The sequence below is a fragment of the Danio rerio genome, chromosome 8 (assembly GCF_049306965.1).
Source record: "Danio rerio strain Tuebingen ecotype United States chromosome 8, GRCz12tu, whole genome shotgun sequence".
NCBI lineage: Eukaryota > Metazoa > Chordata > Actinopteri > Cypriniformes > Danionidae > Danio > Danio rerio.
In genome coordinates, this window is record NC_133183.1 from 63628321 (window position 1) to 63651434 (window position 23114).

Genomic DNA, 23114 nt, shown 5'->3' on the forward strand with positions numbered 1-23114 from the left:
ATATTAATAATAATAGCAAATACTTTGAAAATGTTGTTTTTGTTAAACAACACTTGGAAAATAGTTGACACATATATAACTTTAATAAGAGGATGAGTGTTGTCTTTACCTGTAGAATTGTTATAAGTTCACCTAAATCAGGGGTGGCCAACGCTGTTCCTGGAGAGCCACCTTCCTGCAGATTTCAGTTGCTACCCATATCAAACACACCTGAACCAATTAATTAGGACCTGAACACCACGTGATAATAACAGACAGGTGTGTTTGATATGGGTTGCAACTGAACTCTGCAGGAGGGTGGCTCTCCAGGAACAGGGTTGGCCACCCCTGACCTAAATGATTAATATGTTTAAATTATGCTGTAGTTAATTTGCTCACACTTTACGTTAAGGTGTCATTAGTTGATGCATTTACTAACATGAACTAATAATCAACGATACTTGCACAGCATTTATTAATCACAGTTCGACATTTACTAATGCATTATTAACATACAAATTCATGCTTGTTAACATTAGTCAATGCACCAAGAGTTCACTGTATTTTCATGAACAAATCCTGTAATAAATGCTAATGTTTTTTCATGTTAGTAAATGCATTAACTAACACCACCTGACTGTAAAGTGTTTATTTATGGACTAATTTTAAGGCTTTTTTTAAAGTAAAGTCCACCAATGTTTTTAGTGCAGTGTGTGTGTGTGTGTGTTGTCGGAGTGTTTACAGATCATGACTTCATCAGATGAGTGTTTGTGCATGAGCTGTGAACATGCATGTGTGTTTCTGCTGTCAGGGGAAGCAAACACTGCCATTTTGTATTTGGATGCAGATGATGAGGCTGTTTATCCGCAGCTGCGCCGCATCCGTCCACACCTGAGCATGAGTCCCGCTCGGGGATTCATTGCACCTCACTCTCACATTATGCATGCTCAGTGTTCACGTGCTCTTTGGTGAACTGTGTGGTTTTTACAGTGTATTAGTTCTGATGAAGTGTTGTACCTTCTTCTAGTTATTGTTTACTTGATCATACTTTATCTTCACGCATACTTTATTATAGTAAATTATATGTGGCTGTAAGGTGTGCCATGTTGTCTTGTCTTTTATTTTGTAGTTTAGTCTACCTGTTTCCTGTCCTGCTTTCGCCATGTGCCCCTTTGTGTGTGTGTGTGTGTGTGTGTGTTCATTGGCTGAGTTAGTCTAATGTCTTGTTCTTCATTGGTCATGTGTCTGGTTTCTCTTTGGTTGAATCATGTCATGTGATCTTTAGTGTTTCATACGTGTACCCTCATGTTTCCTTGCTCTTGGTTTAGCTTTGTTTGTGTAACCTCTCTCTCTCTCTCTCATTAACTAATACTACCTTATTGTAAAGTGTTACCTACAGAAGCTTGATGTTTCTGTAGTTTTGATTTGTTTGCACTGGGAGTAAAAGCTGCAGGCTTTTCTTCAGTTTAGGTCACGTTTAGAAAAGCACTTGTAGCAGGCAATGAATGTCACTGATGTGTGTGTGTGTGTGTGTGTGTGTTTGTTTGTGTAGCTGGAAGACGCTCAGGGTCCAGTGCTCATGACTACCGTGGCCATGCCTGTGTTCAGCACCAAAAACGAGACCGTGAGTGATCATAAGCTCTCACTGCTGGGGTGGTAATTGTTAATATTGTTGAGAATCCTCTGAAATGTCTCATTCTGTCTATCAGTTCTGGTTCTGTTCAAATTAATAAACAACTTTGTAACGTAGGAGATTGGAAAACAATGACTAAATCACTTCCAGTCGGTGGTTGATCGATTATTTTAATCATTTATTCAAGTTATTCGTTCAAAATAGATGATTCATTTAGAAATGAGGCACATGACTGTCTTTATGAATGGATCATTGAGTCATTGACTCAAATGATTTGTTCAATATAGCGGATTTATTTAGAAATAAAGCATGTGATGGATCTTATGAATAGATAATTAAATCATTGATTAAATCATTCATTCAGAAACCGACTCATTCAAACTATTTGTTCAAAATAGCTGATTCATTTAGAAATGAGGCAAGTGACTCTTTAATGAATGAATCATTTAATCATTTAATTGTTGACTCAAATGATTCAATTCAGAAACAAAATCGTTCATTGAAACTTTTTGGTGGAAAAAATAACTCATTTAGAGTCATTTAGAGTCATTTAGAAATGAGGCGAGTTACTCTTTATGAATGAATCATTGAATCATTGACTCAAACAATTCTTTCAGCTATAGATGCGTTAGTTTAAACTATTCATTCAAAATGACTGAGTCATTTAGAAATGAGGTGAGTTACTCTTTATGAATGAATCATTGAATCATTGACTCAAACGATTCTTTTAGCAACAGATGGTTTAATTCAAAATAACCGAGTCATTTAGAAATGAGGTGAGTTACTCTTTATGGATGAATCATTGAGTCATTGACATAAACGATTCTTTTAGCAACAGATGCTTTAATTCAAACTATTCATTCTAAATAACTGAGTCGTTTAGAAATGAGATGAGTTACTCTTTATGAATGAATCATTGAATCATTGACTCAAACGATTCTTTTAGCAACAGATGCTTTAATTCGAACTATTCATTCACAATAACTGAGTCATTTAGAAGTGAGGCAAGTGACTCTTTATGAATGAATCATTGAATCAATGACTCAAACGATTCTTTTAGCAACAGATGTGTTAATTCAAACTATACATTCAAAATAACTGAATCATTTAGAAATGAGGCACTCTCTACATGTGAAGTGAGGCAAGTGACTCTTTAATGAAAAGATAATTTCATTATTTAATCATTGACTCAAATGATTCATTCAAAAACAAAATCATTCATTCAAACTATTCGTTTAAAATATAACTGATTCATTTAGAAATGAGGCTCTTTATGATTGAAGCACTGAATCATGACTCGAACGATTCATTATAAAACTGAATCATTTATTGAAGCATCCAAAACGAACACTAAAAACTTGATGAGCGGTATGCTCAGAAATCAATGCTATTAGACCTAATATCAAAATGTGAATCACTAGAACATGATAAGTGGTTTGCTGTATTATGTTGTCTCATGTTGGTTGTTTTCAGAGGAATAAAGGGATTCTTCTTGGAGTGGTCGGCACAGATGTACCAGTGTCAGAAATCCTGAAGGCCATCCCCAAATACAAGGTACACGATACACACGTCAGATGATTCTATATGAAGACTTGTTCAGTAGAGGACAACATATTAAGGAAAGGAAACATAAGCCTGTCTGCATCACCCTTTCCTAGTGAATGTGCACTTGAGTGGAGATATATTTACAAAGCAAATGGTTTTATACTGATTTGATCCCATTAAAAGCCTCTGCTACACTATTAAAAGCCATAATATGGTTACAAGTGCAGACATACATTAATATAACCAACAAACAATCAGTCATTTCACAATACTAGCGAAGAACACACACACACACACACGCACATTCACTCTGAGGTTCAAACACACACACACATTCACTCTCAGGCACACACATACATGCAAACTCACACAAATCACACTCATATGCATGCATGCACATATACACACACAGTTTGAATGCTTTATGGTGACTTTCATAGACATTTCATTGAACATTCTGTCCGTTCTCCCCTAAATTCAGCATTTTTACTTTAAAACCAGCATTTATTACAGTGTTTATACACAAGGTTTTTTATTTTTCCCACCAGATAATAAAAAACTATAATTATGCATTAATATTCTTCTGGGGATATTTTGTCCCCACAATGCAGGAATACCTACACCAAACGCACACATTGTACGAGTATAAAATGCTAAATAGAGGTGAGACTTTCAGCAGGGAGCTGATAATTACAGTCACTATCTGTCCTGAAACACACACACACACACACACACACACACACACACACACACACACACACACACACATGGTTGAGTGACTGCGATGGTTGATAATGAGCACAGTAAGTGTGTTAAGTGCTGCGTCTCACTGAACTGCTCACACTTAAAATCAAAGTGCTCTGCTTATAAACTGCTGTCTTCATGAGTAAAAGAGGAAAACTCTGAGGACGAAATAGACGCTGCAGAAGCCACAATAAGGCTGTGTTGTTTCTAGTCCAAATAACTAAATATTTCAAAATCAAGAAGCATTTTTATCAAATATGGTTTTGTTTTCAGAAATACTGAGTCAATTATAAGTGAGTTTTTCATTAAAGTGCACCTGTTATGCAAAAAATACTTTCATTAGGGGTTTAAACACAGCAGTGTGTCAGCAGCGTGTGAAAATAATCAGCTTTTAATGGTGAATATTAATTAATTACGTTTGTTCTAATCAGTCTGCAGAAACACTGTGATTGACATTCTCCCTTTAAACAAGTCATCAGAGGGGGAAAGCCCCGCCCACTAGTGCCCATCTCTCCCTCATTAGCATAGGATTGTTTTTGAATCTGCCACTATGCTGACACATTTGCATATGTAGCTCCGCCCTCTTCTGAAAAGAGCACAATCTCATTTGCATTTAAAGCGACAGTCACCAAAACTCCACTATTAGGAGCAAAGCCTGAAAGGGTCAGTTACAGAGAGCTGGAGAACATCATCTGTGTGCTATTACTTCGCACACACTCTAGAGACATCAGAGACTTAAAGTACATCTTGTAAAAGGGGCAGAATAGGTCTCATTTAAGACACAACCACATGTTCTGGAATCTGTTGTGTCATAGGATGCATAAACTCCGCCTCCACCAAAGATTGATGCCGCCTTCTACTGCACTGCCTGTTTAGCCATGCAAATATGCAAATCAGTCAGCCAGTCAGAGCAGTGGGCGTTTACTTCTGAGTCTACAATCGGCCTCACTGATTGGACCACCTTGGCGTTATTATTGAAACACAAAATACCAAAAGCAGCCCGTATAAAAAATGACATCTTAAAGAGGAGCTGACATGCAAAATTCACTTCTGTAAGGGGTTTAATCCCAGTTGTGTGGCAGTGATGTGTGAATATCTCCAGCCTCTAATGATAAACATTAATTAGTTTTATTTACTATAATCAGACTTGATCAAATCAGTCTGCAGAAACACTTTGATTGACGTTCCCCCTTTGTACATGTCATCAGAGGGGGAAAGCCCCGCCCACTAGTGCACATCTCTCCCTCATTAGCATATGACATTAGTCTAGTGTTTGAATCTGCCACTATGCTGACACATAGTGCGTTCATAGCTCCGCCCTCTTCTGAAAAGAGCACAATCTCATTTGCATTTAAAGCGACAGTCACCAAAACTCCACTATTAGGAGCAAAGCCTGAAAGGGTCAGTTTCAGAGAGCTGGAGAGCTGTGTGCTATTCTCAGCTCAAACACACACACACACTCTCTAGAGACATCAGAGACACATTTTAGATCTTGTAAAAAGGGGCAGAATAAGTAAGAGGGGTAAACTGATGGTGTCTTTAAAGAGCTGGAGACTATAGCACTGTAAATATGTGACAGTATCTGTGTATGGCTGTCATTTATTTCTTTGTCTGCTCTCAGCTGGGAATCCATGGGTATGCCTTTGCCATCACCAACAACGGATACATCCTCACCCATCCGGACCTGCAGCCGCTGGTAATGTATGTCTGAAGGGAATGGAGAGAGCGTCTCATCAGAGCCATTGTGCTGACAGCTGTGCACACTAAAGAGGGTCTGACAGAAGATGAGACGAGGAAACACTCCATTCACAGCCACAAATGCAGAATCAGAGAGCGCGGGTCAACAGTGTGTCCGTAAACAAAGCCGTTCGGCAGTCAGAGAGAGAGAAAGCGCTGGAAAAGACAACTTTAACTTGTTTTACTCAAGAGTTTTTGTCTGGTTTCTAGTCCTAATATCTAAATTCTCTTAAATTAAGAAGCATTTTCTAGACAAGCACTAATTATTGTGTTGTTTTCAGAAATAATGAGTCCAAATGAAGAGTTTTTTCTTAAAGAAAGCAAAATAATCTGACAATAGGGGAAGAAAAATAATCTTGTTTTCACCTTGGCGTAAGTTTATTTTTCTTACCCCATTGTTAGAATGTTTTGGTTTGCGGCATGTAAAACATGCTAGAATAGTTGGCGGTTCATTCCACTGTGGCGACCCCTGTTAAATAAGGGACTAAGCCGAAGGAAAATGAATGCATGAGTTTTGTATAATGTTTTAAGGTTACAGTAGTAGCAGCACTCATGCTTTGGGTGTTGGCAGCTTCAATAACATCTCCTCAGAAGAGTGATAACTGTCCTCAAGTCAGTTCTGAGAGAAGTCTCAGTCAACTGCAGGCATTATTAAAGCAGTTGTTTATTTAGACCCCCAAAAATGCTGTGAAATGTACTGCTATTTTGGTAGCCAGCAAGAATTGCCACAGAAAACCCTTAATTTAATTTATTCTCATTTAAAAAGAGTCTCCCTGTAGTTTAATTCTACCAGCAGAGGGCAGTATTTACCCACACACACACATATGCATATACACACAGATCCAGGGAAAGGCTATAATTTAATAAACCTTTATGCAACAGGCATTCATTTACATTAGTCATAGAGACCAATTGATTTGAATGAATATATTGTATTGTCACTTGTTTCTCAATATGTCTGCTGTTCTGTGTTTTCAGTATGAAGAAGGGAAAAAGAGGAGAAAGTCCAGTTACAGCAGCGCAGATCTGTCCGAGGTGGAGTGGGAGGACAAGGAGGACGAGGTGTCTGTGATTATTAATAAAAAAAACATATATAATGTGTGTGTATGTATGTATGTATATATATATATATATATATATATATATATATATATATATATATATATATATATATATATATATATATATATATATATATATATATATATATATATATATATATATGTGTGTGTCAAAATGATTAGCCTCCTAATACATTTTAATTCCTTCATAATGTTTCTCCGATTTCTGTATAATGGAGAGATTTTGTTCAACACATGTATAATCATAATAGTTTTAATAACTCATTTTCTATCTATCTATCTATCTATCTATCTATCTATCTATCTATCTATCTATCTATCTATCTATCTATCTATCTATCTATCTATCTATCTATCTATCTATCTATCTATCTATCTATCGTTCTATCTATCGTTCTATCGTTCTATCTATCCATCCATCCATCCATCCATCCATCCATCCATCCATCTATCTATCTGTGTAGAAAGTTTTTATTTGATTTGATATTTTCATGTAGTGTGTTTTGTAATCAAACACTGAACAGAGCACACATTAAAAGGCCTTTAAGCGTCTGCAGTTGTTCTCAGCCTTCATTAGTGTGGGAGGAGACATATGTTCAGGACACCCGCAGTGCTTCTGCTGCATGTCCTGCTGTTCAACTACATGCACACAGAGAATACATCTATTTCTTTTATTTAAGATCGGGAGATTCACCAGAAAAACGTGTTCAGGTGTTTTCGGGACTGTCCAGAAAACCTCTGTATGACTGTAATGAAATGTTATTTTTTATTATGGAGAAAAGTAAAAAAAGGAGTCGATTCCAGCGCTGTTGTGGATGAGTTTTACCATCAATCATTTATCAGTTCAGTAGCACACAACTTTAAATTCCTGTTAATGAAAATGTATGTATGGATATTGATGTACGGATGTGTTTCATTGTTTGATTGTCAGATGTGCTTTTTCTCTCTCAGCTGCGTAACGCTATGGTGAACAGACAGACGGGAAGCTTCTCTATGAAAGTCAAGAAAACTGTGGATAAAGGGGCAAGAAACTTCACCTAAACACACATACACATACACACACACACACACACACACACACACACACACGCATACACACAAACACACACACACGCATACAGTGAAGACAAAATAATGAACAGTGGTTTGTTCTGTAGACAATCAGAAAAAAACATCCCAAAAACTCGACATTCTTCAGGGAGCTAATTTTTTTTATTTAAAGTTTTTAGATTTGTTTTTTTACTTTAATTACTTATTTATTCGTTTGTTTGTTTTACTGGCTTGTTTGTATGTTTACTTACTGATTTACTTACCTGTTTGCTTGCTGGTTTGTTTGTTTGTTTGTTTACTTGTTTATTTAAATGTTTTTTTGCTTGCTTGTTTGTTATTTTACGTACTGATTTACTTGTTTGTTTACCTGTTTCTTTGTTTGCTTACTTGTTTGTTCGATTACTTGCTTGTTTGTTTTACTTACTGATTACTTATTTGTTTGTTTACTTGCTTGCTTGTTTCTTTATTTACGTGTTTGTTTGTTTACTTGTTTGTTTGTTTGTTTGTTTTCTTGTTTGTTTGCTCGTTTGTTTGTTTGTTTGTTTGTTTGCTTGTTTATTTAATTGTTTGTTTGTTTACTTGTTTGCTTACTGACTGATTTATTTGTTCATTTGTTTACTTACTGAATTACTTGTTTGTTTGCTTGCTTGCTTGTTTACCAACTTTTTTGTTTATTTATTTACTTGCTTGTTTATTTGTTTGTTTTCTTTGTTTGTTTACTTACATGTTTGTTTGTTTGTTTGCTTGCTTGTTTGTTTGTTTGTTTGTTTGCTTGCTTGCTTGTTTGTTACATACTGATTTACTTGTTTGTTTGCTTGTTTGTTTACTTGTTTGTTTGTTTACATGTCTGTTTGTTTGCTTGCTTGTTTGTTACCTACTGATTCACTTGTTTGTTTGTTTGTTTGTGTGCTTGATTGTTTGTTTACTTGTTTGTTTATTTCAACCTAACTAAAAGAAATAAAACTTTCTTCAGAAGAAAAATATAGGAAATATTCTGAGAAATGTCCTCGCTATGTTAAACAGCACTTATAATATTATTATGAATAAAGACACTACCATACAGAGTTTTTCTTTCATTCTCTTATAGTGTTTGTGTGTGTTTGTGTTTCAGAAGCGGGTGCTTGTTCTTCACAATGATTACTACTACACAGACATTAAAGGAACGCCCTTCAGGTGATATATGTTGGTTTCTGTTTCTTTACATTCAAAGTATAGTGTAAAACAACAAGAAAACTGGAGATTAAAGAGTTGTTACCATAACAACTGCAGAATCACCACAACAGATCCATTACTATAGTTGTTGAGTAACCTTAGCAACAATAGAGTCGCATCACCGCAACAGATCAATTACTGCAGTTGCTGTGTTACCATAGCAACTGTAGAATGCCACGAAAGATCAATTACAGCCGTTGTTGTGTTACCATAGCAACTGTAGAATCACCACAACAGATCAATTACAGCCGTTGTTGTGTTACCATAGCAACTGTAGAATCACCACAACAGATTAAGTCTAGTAAATATAAGTATAACTACACAATGTTTCTCTGGTTTTCAGCTTAGGAGTGGCTCTGTCTGGAGGTCACGGCAAATATGTCTTCAGAGGAAATATCTCTGTTGAAGAAGGTAACTATACGTGGAACTACAATTCTGCCTGTGTTGGGCACGTTACTTCAAAAAAATTAGTTATAGTTACTAGATACTTCTATCAAATAGTAAATGAGTTAGTGACTGTATAACATTGTAACATTGTTATTAACATAACTATATAAATGCAAATAAACACTTAGTAACATTGGTATAAAAGGAACTAATCTCTAGGGCCAGACGAAATCTGCGGACGATTTCTGGTGAGAATTTTGGTAAAAATCTGCAGATTTTGGGAGCATCATAACTAAAACCCTATTATGTTAAATAAAAAATAAAATCATTTTATTTAATGTTTAAAATGCAAATCCGATGAGATTGACTTTATTTGGTAAACAAAACAAGTCTCCCCTATAATATCTCTACAAAAAGACTGAAAATGTGACTGCACAAACTGCATTGTGCCAAAATCCGATGAACATTTCCATATTAGTCAATAAAATTACTGTAATTAATGTAAAAACTTAATTAATATAGATTTACACACATTTACACAAGTAAATAAACAGAATTAATGATGGGCTAAAAATCTGTGGAATTCTGCGAAATTCTGTAGAAAATCTCCAGAATTCTGCGTGCGCAGATTCCGTGTGGGCCTACTAATCAGTTAGGGAACGTCACTATTGCGTTACATTTAAAAATAAAAAAACTGGAACTAATCTAACAGAATAACTTTAACCACAGTGTAAATATTAAAGCATTCATTCATTCATTTTCCTTCATCTCAGTCCCTTATTCATCAGGTGTTGCCACAACGGAATGAACCAACAACTATTCCAGGATATGTTTTACACAGCGGATGCCCTTCCAGCTGTAATCCAGTGCTGGGAAACACCCATACACACTCAATTGATCAACTAAATTGGCCATAGTGTATGAGTGTGTGTGTGTGAATGAGTGTTTCCCGATACTGGGTTGCAGCCGGAAGGACATCCGCTGTGTAAAACATATGCCGGATAAGTTGCCAGTTGATTCCGCTGTGGCGACCCCTGATTAAGCTGGACGGGCATCCGCTGTGTAATGCATATACTGGAGTAGTTGGCGGTTCATTCCGCTGTGGCGAATAAAGGGACTGAACAGAAGGCAAATGAATGAATATATAATTGATTGATTGTGATGAATGTTCATTTTGCTGATCAGGGATTCTGCTAAACAGATGCATGTCCTTCTGTTTCAGGGCTGCATGATTTGGAGCATCCAGACGTTGCATTAGCAGATGAATGGTACAGCAGGCTATTTTATTTACATATTTTATTCAGCTCTTTATGTGTATGCCGATTGAAGTATATGGCGTGCGTGCGTGCGTGTGTGACTGATGTTTTTCAGGACATACTGTAACACAGAGGAACATCCAGACCATCCCGTGCTCTCTCAGATTGAAGCCATTAAGCTGTATTTCAATGGAGAAGAGCATCTGAAGTGTGAGTGACCTGCAGACCGAGACGAGTTTTGCTAATAGTGACTCTTTATTTCTTGCTTGTTTGTGTTCATGCATGTCTTGTTGTAGTTGTTTTTCCACCAATTCCAGAAACCCTTCAGAAACGACTGTTAAACACTGTTTATTAGTCAGCTGGAGGTTTGGTTGGGGAGTTCAGAAAATTGGCCGTAGTGTATGGAGTGTGTGTGTGTGTGTGTGTGTGTGTGTGTGTGTGTGTGTGTGTGTGTGTGTGTGTGTGTGTGTGTGTGTGTGTGTGTGTGTGTGTGTGTGTGTGTGAATGAGTGTGTAAGAGTGTTTCCCAGTACTGGGTTGCAGCTCAAAGGGCATCCTCTGTGTAAAGCATATGCTGGAATAGTTGGCGGTTCATTCCGCTGTGGCGACCCCTGATGAATAAGGGACTAAGCCATAGTGAAATGAATGAATGAATGATCATGGGGCGTCTCTTTTCATTCATTCATTTTCTAGTCGGCTTAGTCCCTTTATTAATCCGGGGTCGCCACAGCGGAATGAACCGCCAACTTATCCAGCAAGTTTTTACGCAGCGGATGCCCTTCCAGCCACAACCCATCTCTGGGAAAGGGCGTCTCTTTTGCCTTACTTAAATGAGTTATTTGTGTGTGTGTGTGTGTGTGTGTGTGTGTGTGTGTGTGTGTGTATGTGTGTGTGTGTGCATATATGTTTATGCATGCGTCCATACGTGCATGTGTGTTTGTGTATGTGTGTGTGTCTGTTAGTGCATGTGTGTGTGCGTGCATGCATGTGAGCATGTGTTTTGTGTGTTTGTGTGTGTGTGTGCATATATGTGTATGCATGCGTCCATACGTGCATGTGTGTTTGTGTATGTGTGTGTGTCTGTTAGTGCATGTGTGTGTGCATGCATGCATGTTAGCATGTGTTTTTTGTGTTTGTGTGTGTGTGCATATATGTGTGTGCATGCGTCCATACGTGCATGTGTGTTTGTGTATGTGTGTGTGTCTGTTAGTGCATGTGTGTGTGCGTGCATGCATGTGAGTATGTGTCTTGAGTGTGTGTGCGTATTATTGTGTGTATGTAAAGGGGGTTGTGTAAGTTTGTGTGTTTGTGTGTATTTGCATTTTTGTGTGTTTGTTTGTATGTGTGCATGTGAGCTTGTGTGTTTTGTGTATTTGTGTGCATGTGTTGTGTGTTGTGTTGTGTGTGTGTGTGTGTACAATATGTGTGCATGTGAGCGTGTGTCTGTGTGTGTGTGTGTGTGTATGTGTGTGTTTATGGTCTTGGTTCTTTTGGCAGGTTCACGTCCTTCTTCTTCTCATCATGTCTTATATCTCGTGCTGCTGTTATTCTTGTTAGTGTGAAGCATGCTGAATGACCAGTGTGTGTGTGGTGTGCTGTAAGTAATCGTGCTCTGCCTTGTGTAGGTGATCAGGAGCTGGTGCAGGAGGTGTTGTTTGATGCGGTGGTCACGGCACCACTGGAGGCGTACTGGACCAGCCTCGCTCTCAATAAATCCGAGTAAGAACAGCTCATGAACACACTCTGTAGACACGCTTCTAGATGCGAGAAACATTGTATAATGTGTGATTTTGCACACAAAGCAGTCATCAGGGTCACTTTTATTGTATTTGAATTATCTTAAAAGCTGAGATTGTCTCACTCTTCACTTGTTTGAGTTTGAGTTTATTTTTTTCTGTGGAGCTCAAAGTAAGATATTCTCAAGAATGTTGTGGAAAAGCAGCCATTGACTTCAATAGTAGGAAATAAGAATATTAATACTGGGTACAGCATCCTTCAGTAACCTTTCGTTGTGTTTAACAGAAAGAAGAAACTCCAATAGGTTTTAAACAAGTGAAGAGTGAAGCATGACTGAATGAGTTTTTTAGGTGCGCTGTCTCTTTAACTTGTGAACCCTGAACCCTTGTTTGTGTTCATGCATGTTTTTTGTAGTTGTTTTTCCACCAATTCCAGAAACCCTTCAGAAACGACTGTTAAACACTGTTCATTAGTCAGCTGGAGGTTTGGTTGGGGAGAGTTCAGAAAATTGGCCGTAGTGTATGGAGTGTGTGTGTGTGGGTGTGTGAATGAGTGTGTAAGAGTGTTTCCCAGTACTGGGTTGCAGCTAGAAGGGCATCCTCTGTGTAAAGCATTCGCTGGAATAGTTGGCGGTTCATTCCGCTGTGGCGAACCCCTGATGAATAAGGGACTAAGCCATAGTGAAATGAATGAATGAATGATCATGGGGCGTCTCTTTTCATTCATTAATTTTCTTGTCAGCTTAGTCCCTTTATTAATCTGGGGTCGCCACAGCGGAATGAACCACCAACTTATCCAGCAAGTTTTTACGCAGCGGATGCCCTTCCAGCCTCAACCCATCTGTGGGAAAGGGCGTCTCTTTTGCTTTACTTTAATACTGGGTACAGCATCCTTCAGTAACCTTTCGTTGTGTTTAACAGAAAGAAGAAACTCTAATAGGTTTTAAACTAGTGAAGAGTGAAGGATGACTGAATGAGTTTTTTAGGTGCGCTGTCTCTTTAACTTGTGAACCCTGATTGAACAGTATTTTTCCTGTGGTTGTGTTCGCTCCGCTAGAAACTCTGATAAAGGTGTGGAGATCTCTTTCCTCGCCACTCGAACTGGATTATCACGCATCAACCTTTTTGTGACGCCAGATCAACTGAGCAATCAGTAAGCAAATCACACTTCCCATCTTAAAACACTAGACAGGCCTGTAGCCAGCCTTTCTGCAGTTATTTACAGCATTTTAGTGACATTTTAAGCTCTATTTTAGCTGGATAAGCTTGCTGGATGGTCATCATAACCACTTTTTTTGAGATGTTTTAAGATATTTTCTAAAGATTTATGAACTAAGAAATTTTTCAAATACACATCTATTACATCATGTTTCATTAGAAAAAACACAAATCTGTTAATAAAGTTTTAAAAATAAAAACTTGAGTCTATTTTCATTTATTAGGCAATTAACAAACTGGCCAACTTTCCTGTTTTTCTCTTTGAATATTGTTTTAAACATAATAATAATAATAATAATAATAATAATAATAATAATAATAATAATATTAATAATAATGATAATAATAATAATAATTAATAATAATAAATAATAATAATAATAATAATAATAATAAACATAATAATAATAATAAACATAATAATAATAAACATAAACAATAATAATAATAATAATAATAATAATAAACATAATAATAAACATAATAATAACAAAACTAATAACAACAACAATAATAATGATGATGATGATGATGATGATGATGATGATGATGATGATAATAATAATAATAATTAATAATAATAATAAATAATGATAATAATAATAATAATACTATTATTAATAATAATAATAATAATAATAATAATAATAATAATAATAAACATAATAATAATAATAATAATAATAATAATAATAATAATAAACATAATAATAACAATAATAATAATAATAATAATAATAACAACAACAACACTAATGATGATGATGATAATAATAATAATAATAATAATAATAATAATTAATAATAATAATTATCATAATAATAATACTATTAATAATAATAATAACAATAATAATAAACATAATAATAACAACAACAACAATAATAATAATAGTAATAATTATAATAATAATAAATATATAAATTATAACAATAAACATAAGAATAATAATAATAATAATAATAATAATAAACATAATAATAACAATAACAACAATAATAATAATAACAACAACAATACTAATGATGATGATGATGATGATAATAATAATAATAATAATAATAATAAATAATAATAATTATAATAATAATAATACTATTAATAATAATAATAACAATAATAATAAACATAATAATAATAATAATAATAACAACAACAACAATAATAATAATAGTAATAATTATAATAATAATAAATATATAAATTATAACAATAAACATAAAAATAATAATAATAATAATAATAATAATAATAAACATAATAATAATAATAATAATAATAATAATAATGATAATAACAATAACAACAATAATAATAATAATAAATAAATAAATTATAACAATAAACATAATAATAATAACAATAATAACAATAATAATAATAATAATAATAATAATAATAATAATAATAATAATCCAGCATGTTTTACACAGCGGATGCCCTTCTAACTGCAACCCATCACTGGGAAACACCCACACACTTATTCACACATATACGCTACGGACAATTTAGCCTACCCAATTCCCCTATAGCGCATGTGTTTGGACTGTGGGGGAAACCGGAGCACCCACAGGAAACCCACGCCAACACAGGGAGAACATGCAAACTCCACACAGAAACACCAACTGACCCAGCCGAGACTCTAACCAGCAACCTTCTTGCTGTGAGGCGCCCCAGCCTAACATTATTCCTCTTAAACCAGCATGATATAATGAGTAAATGTGTGTGTGTGTGTGTGTTTTGTGTTGAAAGAGGCCTCCTGACAGGAGAGGATAAAGAGGTGCAGTTCAGCGCTGATCATTTCCCTCTGTGGTACAGAAGAGCTGCTGAACAGGTGCCCGGCACATTTGTCTACAGCCTTCCGTATGACGCAGGTGACTATATACGACAGCAGGAATTAATGCATGCTTTACACTCACTAGGTATGGGACAATAACCGGGTTCAAAGTTTACCACAGTGTAATCTTGCGTAGTCAGAGCTCAGACTCACGGCTGAAGGTGTGGGAGCTTTGGTGCTTTGAATGAGCAAGAACTGGCCACTATGTTAAATGACTGACAGGTTAAACAACCAATCACGTTTCGTTGTGTCCTTATATGAAAGGCGAAGGCCTCTCGATTTTGCTTATTTGAGCACAATAGTCTATGATCATTCATGGCTTGATTTTAATGATTTGATGAGGACAGTGCGGTCTGACTCTGCTCAGACTAAAGTCTCATCACTGAACAGTAATAATGTCCAGTATAGAATATAAAGTCCTGCTGCAGTGGAGACAGAATGAATATTGTGTCTGACTCCATCATGAGCTTGGAGGACTGCATCCATACATCTCTGACATGACTCAAATCACTGATTAATAAAGTCATCTGGAATGAAGAAGAAAGCCTTTAGCAGGATCCCAGAGTTCATCAAGTGTCTTGTGTTCATCTTCAACACCTCCTCCTTCATCAGCTCAATAATGTTCATGACTGGTGACTGGGCTGGCCAATCCTGGAGCAGCTTGACTTTCAGGAGCTTTGATGTGGAGGCTGAAGTATGAGGAGCGCTATCCTGCTGGAGAATTGTCCCTCTCCTGTGGTTTGTAATGTCATGGGCAGCACAGATATCCTCAGGCTGTTGATGTTGATCATCCACTCTGCAGATCTCTCGCATGAATGCAACCCCAAACCATGATTTCTCCTTCACCAAACTTGACAGATTCGGTGGGAATCTTGGCTCCATGTGGGTTCCAGTAGGTTTTCTGCAGTATTTAATGAAAAGTGTTCTTTAACATTTCCCTGAACTGTACACTGTACTTCAGTCAGTCAGAATACGGGACCGTCCCCAATACTGATTTATTAATATCAACCCAATATCGACACTGAAAAAGAACAGATGCTGCATCTGATATGGCATTTGTGGTTATTCACACAGACTGTTTAACATGTACATGTATTTACACAACAGTTAAATTCAGGAAGCAAATACAGGGTAGAGCTGCAATATTATAACAGAAGTCATCGTGACGATTATTACTCCAGTGCCGTCCAAAGGAAAAAAGCAATACCTACACATTTGCATAAAGATGACCTATTATGCCTCTTTTTACAAGATCTAAAATGCATCTCTGATGCCACTACAGTGTCTGTGTGTAGTTTCAGCTCAAAATAGCGCACAAATCATGCTTTGTAACTCTCTGAAACTAACCCTTTTAGGCTTTGATGTCATTTTGGTGACTGTCACTTTAAATTCAAATGAGATTGTTAAAAGAGGGCGGAGCTACAAATGCCTGTGTGTCAGCATATTGGCATATTCAAAAACAAGACTAATCTCGTATGCTAATGAGGGAGAAATGGGCACTAGTGGGCGGGGCTTTCCCCCTCTGATGACACGTACAAAGGGAGAATGTCAATCAAAGTGTTTCTGCAGACTGATTTGATCAAGTCTGATCAGAACAAATACAATTAATACATGTTGATCCTTTGATGCTGGATATATTCACACACAGCTGTCACACAACTGGGTTTAAACCCCTTATGAAAGTTATTTTTACATAATAGGTGCCCTTTAAAACCGAGTAAAAGCCTAAAATGGACTTTGTGACGAAGTTTTCTGGTTCAGTTTTGTCCTGTTTCAACTTATCTACTCACAATTAAATTGTCTGGCTGCTGTAAGATTTGTGAGAGGTATATTTCTCAAGTTAAGCATTTGTGTAGTTACCACACTTCACCCTTGAGGGGCAGAATATTAAAGCTTATAATGGCTTAGAAAATGGCACATCGCTTTATACAGAGAGACAAAACTGAGTGAAAATCAGCTTATTGCTTTTTACGCATCAGAAATCAAGTCTTTAGTTAAATTAGAGGCATGAAAATGAAATGGCTATTCAACGGAAATATACAGAAGTCTCATAAAAACCCCTGATATAGCAATTAAACCTGTTCACAGGGTATCTGGACTGTTGTTCAAGCCTAGCTGGGAAACTAGTGCACCGAGAAAGAAGCTGCATACTTGCATACTCATACTTGTGTACTATTTTACACCATTTTGTAGTATAAATAGTGTGAGTAGTGTGTTCACACTGAAAACTCTAATAATAATAATAAGTGCATTTTAATTACCCGGATGATGCACTCATTCAGCTGCTAAAGTGAAGTGTGTAATGATGGACACTTCGCGCACTTAACGACCGCAGGTTTGCTCACGTAGCGGAAGGGGCGGAGCTATCGAGCGCACATGTTGGATAACTTTATTTATTTTGGATGGTGAAAGCGAAATTCTCCTAAGAGAGTGATTATAGCGCCTCCTGATGGTGAATACGGTTATACTCACGGCAGGTATTATTTGATGATTCGGTCGTTTATTTCACTGATTTGGCGACCGTCAAACGTCATCAGGGAAACAGTTTGAATTTCCGCTTAGTAAAAAAACATTAGTGTGCCATTTGGGACGACACTACATACATATACTATCCTGTTGAGTGTGTAAGTGCATAAGTACATAGTGCATGAGTGCATAGTGTATAGTGTGCCATTTGGGACGCAGCTAGAGGATTAAAAAGTCAATACGTTTATGTTCATGGTCAAAATAACATGGATCACCACAATGGTGACTTCAAGTTTAACTACCTACATTAGTCCCCAATATTAGGCTATTTATATGTTTGTTGTTAATAATAATAATAATTAATATAATTAAAGCAAAATTTCACACTTCACATGGTTAATGGATGTGAATATAATTTATACAGGCAATCTCAGTGAATATTCTCAATATTATTAACCAGCCCGGGCTCATTGTGGAAACGTAGTCCCGCGGACGTTTCTGGAGACCGCGGAATACGTCCCGGCGAGTACGTACGGCTGCAGTTTTTGTTTTTGCGAATCCGCGAGAGGCCGCTGTTGTGCGCTTTTTCGCATCTCAGACGCCTTTCGCGAGTGCAGTTCGCGCCCGTGCTGTTCTCGCGTGAACCCACCAGAGGCCGCTGTCCGACTGACTGGATGATTGACTGCGCGACCGACCAATCGGCTGAACCGCCCTCCTCCTTCCCTGAACCCAACCAATTTCACCGATCAACCCACCCGCCCGAAAAGTCGTCCAAAAAAGATTTTTTTTTTTTATTCTACCGCGTTTTCGGATTTCACCGCATTCTCACCCTGTTACAAAACTCGTTCACTTAATTTTTGGGATTCTGTTTTTGTTTTACCTGATTTCTGGAACTGCTCTTCCCCGGACTCGAAACCGATCGCCTTCTCTCTGCATCTCGAGCCTGCCGACGTACACGGTGAGCTGAGTGGACAAACGGGTTGCAGCAGGGAAGCCCTCCACAAGGAGGTAAGCGGTCGGCCTGCCGGCCGGCAAGCACTACAGGAAACAGCGACACACCGCCCCGCAGCGTTCGCTTGAAAAAAATTAACGCGGCCGTACGTACGTACCGGGACTATGTTTTCAGAATGTGCTTAGGTTGTTATTAACCACCTTAAGCAATATTTGTTTCTGATTGTCTGCAGAACAAACCACTGTTATACAATGACTAATTACCCTAACTTTACCCTAATTACCCTAGTAAAGCCTTTAAATGTCACTTTAATTTTGACTTTAACTGTATATACACAGTACATAGTATACGTATATACAGTTGAAGTCAGAATTATTAGCCCCCCTGTATTATTAGACCACCTGTTTTTCCCCAGTTTTGGTTTTTTCAGCACATTTCTAAACATGCTATCTTTAATAACTCATCTCTAATAACTGATTTATTTTATCTTTGTCATGATGACAGTAAATAATATTAGACTAGATATTCTTCAAGACACTAGTATTTAGCTTATTTAGCTTTAGTGACATGTAAAGGCTTCACTAGGGTAATTAGGGTAACTAGGCAGGTTAGGGTAATCAGGCAAGTCATTGTATAACAGTGGTTTATTCTGTAGACTATTGGAAACAAATATATAGCTTTAAAGGACTAATAATATTGACCTTAAAATGGTGTTTAAAACATTAAGAACTGCTTTCATTCTAGCCGAAATAAAACAAATAAGACTTTCTCCAGAAGAAAAAATATTATCAGACACACTGTGAACATTTCCTGAATCTGTTCAACATCATTTGGGAAATATTTAAAAAATAAAATAAAATTCAAAGGGGGGCGAATAGTTCTGACTTCAACTGTACGTATGAATGCATATTCAGTATGTGTGTGCTTGTTTGACCTGAGCTGAGCTTTATCTGTATTTTTCAGCCTCTGACAATAAGAGTGTGGTCTTGGCCAGCAGCGCCATCCATCTGCTGGATGAGAGAGAGTCACCCATCGCTGCAGGTACCACAACTTTACACAGTTACAGATGTGTCGTGCTGTCGTGGTTTCAGTCTTTACAATGGGAGAGGAAGGGAACATCTATACAGTGTTCAGCGTAAATGAGTGGACCCCTCACAGATCTCTCGTTTACATTCATATCTTCTGCAAGATGCTTTACAGTTTTTTATTAGTTCCCCTATAGCGCATGTGTTAGGACTGGAGCACCCGGAGGAAACCCACGCCAACACGGGGAAAACATACAAACTCCACACAGAAACACACACTGACCCAGCCGGTGTCCTGACATTTTATTCTAGCCATCAGATTATGCCACCAACCCTGTATCTGAATGGTTCTGAGGTTGGGGTTCGGGATTGGGGTGATGTTACAGCTTCATATCACACTACTCTACATTAACATTAACACTGCTAGTAAAATCTGAGAGGTGGCATCTTGTGTCATCAAAATGTGCGTTTTGTATGGGAGGTAGGACAAATCGACAGAACACCAGGGCTCAAACCAGCGACCTTCTTGCCATGAGGCCACAGTGCTAACCACTGAGCCACCATGCCGCCACCTACATTAATCAGTGCCAAAGACAAAACTGATAAACTAATCTAACAGAAAACTGAAGATCACAGAAAGAATAGCACACTTGAGATTAATATGTTGAGGGAAAATATTAAACAAAACAGTAAAAAATCAAGAGAAACGTAAAATATAATTGACTTTTTTTTGCAGTAACTTGAATTTAAGTGCATAATATTTCTATTCCTAAAGATGTCCGGTGACCAAACTCTTATTTTAATGCATATAACTGTTTAATAACACCGTTAGTTTAAATGCACCAACATATTCTCACTACAAAACAGACAAAAATAACCATCATTAACAGAGGCTGTGCTCATTAATGCAGAGCGCTGTATAGACAGCTATTCAGAGAGCAACACTAATCAACTGTCTGGAAGTCATTGTGTATTTTGCGTCTCAAATGAAGTGTTTTCTTGTTTTAAAATGAAGATATTAGTACTAGAAAACAATCATATTTTAGGGAAGTGTAAATATGAATGACTGAGATGGATTAAAAAGCCAAATCATGAGAGTGAAAAGAGAGGCACTCGAAAAATACACAGAAATGATGAAGACAAATCACAACAGCACAGAGAGAGAGAAAGAGAGAGAGAGAGAGAGAGAGAGAGAGAGAGAAAGTGTCTGTTTGAACATAAGCCTGGAGGATCACACACACACACATACACATACACACACACACACACACACACACACACACACACACACACTCATGCTCAAATGATTCATGTTATAACTGACAGAGAAATGAAGTAGAACAGACAGATTTTCACCCTCTGCTTCACATGATTCGCTGCTTTGCTGGACCACACACACACAAACACACACACACACACACACACACACACACACACACACACACACACACACACACACACACACACACACACACACACACACACACACACAACCAAAATCAAGTGCTATTCCATTTTTCAAGTTGTTTATTTTATGCATCTCTCACTTGTTCTGGTGCTGCTGTTCTAGAATCAGTGTTAAAGACTAATACACATGAGTTTAACATATATTACAACACACAAGCACAAACACACACATTTAACACAGTTATCTGAAAAATAGAGCTTTCTTTAACACGTTGATTATGTTCAATTTGTGTTCATCACATACTATTATTATTAAAATTATTGTTAAATTAAATGTTATATATATATATATCCCTTGTGCTGTTTAACGAAGAGAATATATAATGACCAATTATATATATATATAAAATAATAAATATATATTGAAAATAGTGAACATTATATATATATATATATAGATCATTTTAGATTTTGTCACACACTCAAGTTCAAGTCAATATATATCATGTCATGATTGCTTGGCTGTGTGCTCGAATGTTATATAACGTACCGGAGATCAACCCTTCAGTACATACAGTAGAGTACGGGCTTATATAATCCTCTATATTCCAGCACAAGAGCTCTCTATATCTTTACATCTTTAGTGTCATCTGACTGTAGTTGTATTTCTGTATTTACAGAGCTGCTTTTACAATAGTCATAAGCACATTAAATTAAGACACTCATATTGAGAACACATAAACATGTGCAGTAAAGGTCAGACGTTGTACAACAGACTGTAAATAAAACACTTGTATGTATGAGAATTATTGCTGGTTATTGTAATGAATTTCTGCACCTCTAAAATCTCTTGCAAGTAGCAGCAATCATTACTCGACCTCACTTTTATTTGCATGTTCATTTTGCATGTGTTTTCTGCTTTGAAATAACAGCTGTGATTAAAGCACAGTCACTGATATGCTCATATGAGTCTTTGGCCAAACTGAAGCTGTACAGGAACTGATATCGTCTCCTCAATAATGCTGCAAACAGTGTAAACAGCAGTGGTGGAGTCTGTTCTCCATATACTGATTAAATACTCCTTTGGAAAAATACAGTATGCCAGAGACCGTACACTGAAAAACCCTCTTAAGATTTACTTGATAAAATCCTCATAACAATTTGCATGAGTGAAAGTCAAGTAGGTTATAGTATTATACCATAGTGCTAATCTCATATCAAGTACATTTAACATGAAAATCATGTAGAATTTACTGTTGTTAATTTAGGAGTGTCAGGAGAGAACCGGGTGAGCCGTTTACACTGAATCGCTGACTGTTTGAACTGTTTGAATCGAATCATTGAACTTACAAACTATTAGAACTGAGTGAGCCGTTTACACTGAATCGCTGAATGTTTGAACTGTTTGAATCGAATCACTGAACTTACGAACTATTAGAACAGAGTGAGCCGTTTACACTGAATCACTGAATGTTTGAACTGTTTGAATAGAATCATTGAACTTCTGAACTATTAGAACTGAGTGAGCCGTTTACACTGAATCGCTGAATGTTTGAACTGTTTGAATCGAATCATTGAACTTACAAACTATTAGAACTGAGTGAGCCGTTTACACTGAATCACTGAATGTTTGAACTGTTTGAATCGAATCATTGAACTTACAAACTATTAGAACTGAGTGAGCCGTTTACACTGAATCGCTAAATGTTTGAACTGTTTGAATCGAATCATTGAACTTACAAACTATTAGAACTGAGTGAGCCGTTTACACTGAATCACTGAATGTTTGAACTGTTTGAATCGAATCATTGAACTTACGAACTATTAGAACTGAGTGAGCTGTTTACA

At 36.8% G+C, this 23114-nt stretch overlaps 1 protein-coding gene across 2 annotated transcripts in view; it reads left to right on the forward strand.

Annotated features, from left to right (window-relative positions):
* Positions 1–23114, forward strand: part of cacna2d3a (calcium channel, voltage-dependent, alpha 2/delta subunit 3a) — a 104974-nt gene that overhangs the window by 51236 nt on the left and 30624 nt on the right. For both annotated transcript variants that reach the window (XM_009304342.5, XM_021478512.3), the window contains 13 exons: positions 1532–1603; positions 3086–3166; positions 5523–5597; positions 6617–6700; positions 7672–7743; positions 8882–8943; positions 9326–9393; positions 10592–10637; positions 10741–10835; positions 12250–12343; positions 13418–13513; positions 15332–15453; positions 19798–19875. In XM_009304342.5, the coding sequence (XP_009302617.1) occupies positions 1532–1603; positions 3086–3166; positions 5523–5597; positions 6617–6700; positions 7672–7743; positions 8882–8943; positions 9326–9393; positions 10592–10637; positions 10741–10835; positions 12250–12343; positions 13418–13513; positions 15332–15453; positions 19798–19875 (1045 nt within the window). The remainder of the gene's footprint in view (positions 1–1531; positions 1604–3085; positions 3167–5522; positions 5598–6616; positions 6701–7671; positions 7744–8881; positions 8944–9325; positions 9394–10591; positions 10638–10740; positions 10836–12249; positions 12344–13417; positions 13514–15331; positions 15454–19797; positions 19876–23114) is intronic.